Here is a 5568-nt window from a genome sequence, read left to right as displayed (position 1 = left end):
TGTAAATCTTCAATAATAGCAGAAATAAGGAGCTACAGTATTCAGGAAAACATCAGCGCAGTCGGCGACAGAGGAACCTACACACAAACTGACAGATCCCGGATGAAGCATCAAGGGCAGTTCAGTGATTTTAAGAGTCTGAGCTGTGCACCTCCACGCCACAAGACGAAGAAATGACCTTAGGAAAATTAAGGCAATAACAATAACAAACTGCCTCCTGTATAAACAAGTGTTCAACACCAACTTTGATCATCGGATCGGTATGATGTGATTACCACAGTGCTCTGTTTTATAAAATGATGACAAGCCATCATTCCGTGCTCTAGGAGAATTGTAAACTCTTTCTGGACAAACCACAGTAAGCAGAGAAGAGCACAACAGAGCGGAGCCAGACAACTGACGGGTAAATGAAAGAGGAGTTCTTGTATCTACAATACATTAGACTGTCCTAATTTGCACCGGCCAGAAGGAAGATACATCTTTACCCCCAATTGTGCATAGCCATAATCCAATCAAAAGACAAAATCACCTACAAAGACACCTTCTACGTTTTAGGAGTGTGGCAAATATTTGGTGGCTATCACATTTTATTGTTAAAACAGAAATCAAACCTGCAAAATACTGCACACATATAAAGTGTGTGAGAAAAACACAAGTGCTTTATCAGCCATGTCGGCCCATCAGGAAATACAGTCAAGGGATATAGACAAATATATACCCAACCCACAGACACTCACCAAGAAAGAAGAATCATACACATGCAGCAAGAGCTTTAGTTTGTCATCACTACGCAAACTTCATCAGCAAACCTACACAGGAGAAAAAACATTCAAGTGCAGTGAATGTGTCAAGAGCTTTAGTAGATTATCAGAACTACAAAGACACCAGCGAACACACACAGGGGAAAAGCCATTCAAGTGCAGTGAATGTGTAAAGTGCTTTAGTCAGTTATCAAACCTCATAAAACATCAACAAACACACACAGGAGAAAAACCATTGAAGTGTAGTGAATGTGCAAAGTGCTTTAGTCAGTTATCAAGCCTTCAAACACATCAGCGAACACACACAGGGGAAAAGCCATTCAAGTGCATTGAATGTGGGAAATGTTTTAGTCAATTATCAAACCTTCAAAGACATCAGCGAATACACACGGGGGAAAAACCATTCAAGTGCAATCAATGTGCAAAGTGCTTTAGCCACTTATCAAGCCTTCAAAGACATAATCAAACACACCCAGGGGAAAAACCATTCAAGTGCAGTGAATGTGCAAAGTGCTTTAATCAGTTACCAAGCCTTCAAAGACATAATCAAACACACCCAGGGGAAAAGCCATTCAACTGCAGTGAATGTGTGCAGAGCTTTAGTAAGTTATCAGACCTAAAATGTCATCAGCGAACACACATGGAGGAAAAACCCTATCATTGTAGTGAATGTGACAGTAGTTTTCGTGACTCTTCAGCATTAAGGAATCATCAGCGAACTCACACAGGAGAAAAACCATTCAAGAGCAATGAATGTGGGAAGAGCTTTAGTCAATTATCAAAGCTACAAAGTCATCAGCGAACACAGATGGGGGGAATACAATTCAAGTGCAGTGAATGTGCAAAGTTCTTTAGTCATTTCTCAAGCCTTCAAACACATCAGCGAACACACACAGGGGAAAAACCATTCAACTGCAGTGAATGTGGGAAGAGCTTTAGTCGATTATCAGTCCAACAAATTCATCAGCGAACACACACAGGAGAAAAACCATTCAAGTGCAATGAATGTGGGAAGAGTTTTAGTCAATTATCAGACCTACAAAGACATCAGCGAATACACACAGGAGAAAAACCATTCAAGTGCAATGAATGTGGGAAGAACTTTAGTCAATCATCAGACCTAAAAAGTCATCAGCGAACACACACAGGAGAAAAACCATTCATGTGCAGTGAATGTGTAAAGAGCTTTAGTAGGTTATCCGACCTACAAATTCATCAGCGAATACACACAGGGGAAAAACCCTATCATTGTAGTGAATGTAAAAGTAGTTTTCACAGCTCTTCAGCATTAAGGTATCATCAGCGAACTCACACAGGAGAAAAACCATTCAAGTGCAATGAATGTGGAAAGGGCTTTAGTCAATTATCAGACCTACAAAGACATCAGCGAATACACACAGGAGAAAAACCATTCAAGTGCACTGAATGTGCAAAGTGCTTTAGTCAGTTATCACAACTTCAAAGTCATCAGCGAATACACACAGGAGAAAAACCATTCAAGTGCACTGAATGTGCAAAGTGCTTTAGTCAGTTATCACACCTTCAAAGTCATCAGCGAACACACACGGGGGAAAAACCATTCAAGTGCAATGAATGTGGGAAGAGCTTTAGTCGATTATCAGAGCTACATTGTCATCAGCGAACACACACAGGGGAAAAGCCATTCAACTGCAGTGAATGTGTGAAGAGCTTTAGTCAGTTATCAACCCTACGACAACATCAACAAACACACACAGGGGGAAAGCCACTCAAGTGCAATGAATGTGGGAAGAGCTTTAGTCTAGTATTAGAGCTACAAAGTCAGATTCCAGAAAGAACTTAAGAACATCAAAAATAATATTGACCCATCTTAGGACATAGACAAGAGCTGAATAGTGCAGTAATTGTGATGGGAATGAATTACGGAAAAAGATAAAATTCAAATTATGTGGAACATTGAAATACCAGATGATACAAGACCCGACAAGCAGTAAAGAAGAAAAACAGATAACAGTGTTTGCAGAATTATGAAAGTGTTTGTTTCCAGTGTTTGTTTCCAGTGATTGTTCACATCCGAACACGTAGTAAAGTGACATGATGCACCAGAATACACAGTGGGAGGCTAGCACAATGTGGACTAAAAGAAAAGAAACATTGTTGATTTTTATTTGGTGATGAAGAGATACAAAGAAAAAAATTAAATCGCACCTGACCACACTACCTGTAAATGCAACACTGAACAATACTGGGACTAACAGCAGTATTTTCAGCTAACTTGCCGGATTAGTGATAAAACGTATAAACCCAACACACCGAGAGTGGACATGTTGTCAGTGCTCTGGAGATGGAAGCTTCATTGGTAAAATGCATGTATTACTATTAACAAATGCCACTGCAGTATATGTAATGAAATAAAGCGAAGCACATGTTTTCAATAAATAACCTATTGCTAGATATTAAAGAGCATATACCTTGTTTTTAAGTAACGTTTGCTGCATCTTTTACACACTGTTATCAGTTGATGGATCAGCTCGTGCCTCAGGCTTTATAACTAAGTGTGACCTGTGGCTCCTCTCCGACTGGGCTCTCCCTATTCATTTTGTGACTTGCCAAACTCTACTCTTTACCAGAATTGAGCCACTGTAAGCAGTAGACTCTGTTTGAAGAATGTGGTGAAATAGCGAAATTGCTTGCCGGGGTCCATGTTGCAATTTCCTTCTGTAGCAGCCAGAAGAGTAATTTCCAGATTCAGGCAAGCAGAAGGGGTGAAGTCTCTGTATCCCTGAGACTTCAGACCGGAGGCATGCTCAAATTCAAGCCCTTGGAGATTCTCTGCAAGATGATGAAAGTTTCAATAAAAGTCTTTTCTCCTTTCCTTGGCAATAAAGAAACCACTGCAGGCCAACCCAGCAAACAACACACTGGCATAGGGTTAGTCAAAAACTCCTGCCGATTGTCTGGTTCTTCTCCTTGGCAAAAGGTCCATCTTGATTTCAAGAAGTGATCTAAGGTTCTGGGGTCTGGGGTCCCCTTTTTATACACACAAATGCCTTGTCTCTGAAGGCAGAGAGTGACTGTACCTGGTCCAAACCAGTTCTGGGTGCATCCTGCCAGTGCAAAACTTCTTCCTTTGTCAGTGTGGGCCAGGGTCTACAGACACACCATAGGAGGTGGAGCCAGCATTGTAGATCGCAGGCACAGACCTATTCAGGCCCAGATGCTACTCCTCTCACCACTCCCACTTCAGATAGGTCTATTTAGACTTGTGCTGACTCACCCTGTCTCCTGGAGCCACCTCAGCCCCTGTCACTCACAAGCCAGACATGGAATACACAACCTAGCAGAGGCAGGCTTGGATGGTTAGGCAAGAAAATACCTATTTTCTAAAAGTGGTAGTTCAAACACAATGTTAAAACCATGTTCACTAAAAGATGTACTTTATCATTCTGAGTTCAGGCATATTAAACTTGTTTTTCTACCATGTTCCCTGTGATAGTTAGGATTATAAGGTATGATAACCAAACTGCCCATTCTGGCCTATGGGGACAGGTACCCTTGCAACAGTGAAAAATGAAATTGGCTGTAATTCACTACCAGGACACGCTACACACATCAGGGCATGTCCTACCTATCACATACAATGCACCCTGCTTTAGGGCCTACCTTAGGGGTGGCTAACATTTAGAAAATGGCAGGTTTAGGGACTGGTCAGTAGGTACACTTACCAAGTCGACATGACAGTACTAGACTGCACACAGGTGCTTCAATGGCAGGCCTGAGACACACTTTACAAGCTGCTTCTGCGGGTGGCACAATCAGTGCTGCAAGCCCACCAGCAGTATTTGACTTACAGGCCCTGGTCACACGCAGTGCATTGAACTAGGGTCTGACAAGTTAATCAAATAAGCCAATCATGGAATTAATAATTCATTACATCAATTTAACATAGGGAGCACTTGGGGCGTGGTTTGGGCGCCGATGGAGCAGGCGGCGTGAGCCGATAGCTCCGCGCTCGATCCCACATTTATCCTGGAAAACGGGATCTCCAGTGGCCTGTGGGGGACGGAGCTTGCATCGGAATGCCAGGGGCATACTCTGGGCCTGACGGCGTGGTGGAAAGGGGCTCAGTGAGCGAGTTTCCTTTGTTCAGATCAGGATCGGGTGAGCCGAGACGGAGCTCCCAAGATGGCGACCACCGCAGACTCTTAGCGCGCTATGAAGCAGGTCTGCTTACAGTGACGGCAGGACGACCGGCTGGTGTGCGGCAGGAGAGAGGCTACTGCTACTGAGTGCCGAGACCTGCATCGCTCTGGGGCGAGCGCCGAGGTGAGCGTCAGCGACCTGCTGCCGGTGGGATCGGCCGGGAGCCTCACAACGGCGGCTGCCTGAGGGAACAGCGAGAGGACGTGGGCGCCTCGTTTTGTGACCGGGAGCCTAAGGAGCGCAGAATCGGAACGACGTCTGAGCGGCGCCTGAGCGGGGAGTCCCGTACCGAACGGTGCGGCAGATCCCGGGGCCCCTGGAGGCGGAGCGGCGTGCTGCCTGGAGCCAGACGATAGTGGGCCACTACCCTGAGGGCTGGGTATCACCGCCATAGTGAGAGGACGCTTATCTGGCATTGCGGCCGGGGACCGGCTCGGCGGCACTGCACTGGGGGGCGTTAGCGGTGGAAGCTCCACGACAACCCAGGAACGTTAGCCCTATCAGTGCGGCGCACGGACCGCTGGAGGTGGGAGTGTGGCGGTACCAGCTGGACGTTCGAGCCCGGCGCACCTCGGGCTGGAGCACCGAGGAGAGCGCTGTTGACCAGCTGCAGGTGAAGCCTGCT

The 5568-nt window shown here is 45.3% G+C and overlaps 1 protein-coding gene across 1 annotated transcript; it reads left to right on the top strand.

Annotated features, from left to right (window-relative positions):
• Positions 1-210: 210 nt before the first annotated feature.
• LOC144806448 (uncharacterized) lies at positions 211-3086 on the top strand. The gene has a single exon (XM_078672810.1). It carries the CDS (start codon positions 670-672, stop codon positions 2581-2583), a length of 1914 nt encoding a protein of 637 aa, XP_078528936.1. The 5' UTR covers positions 211-669; the 3' UTR covers positions 2584-3086.
• The last annotated feature ends 2482 nt before the right edge of the window (positions 3087-5568 follow it).

This window comes from Lissotriton helveticus, assembly GCF_964261635.1.
Source record: "Lissotriton helveticus chromosome 1_1 unlocalized genomic scaffold, aLisHel1.1 SUPER_1_unloc_74, whole genome shotgun sequence".
Classification (NCBI taxonomy): Eukaryota; Metazoa; Chordata; class Amphibia; order Caudata; family Salamandridae; genus Lissotriton; species Lissotriton helveticus.
This window is presented reverse-complemented; position numbering and strand designations above follow the sequence as displayed.

Coding starts and splice junctions, on each gene's coding strand:
- LOC144806448 (XM_078672810.1), top strand. CDS start 670: ATGTCGGCCCATCAGGAAATACAGTCAAGGGATATAGACAAATATATA.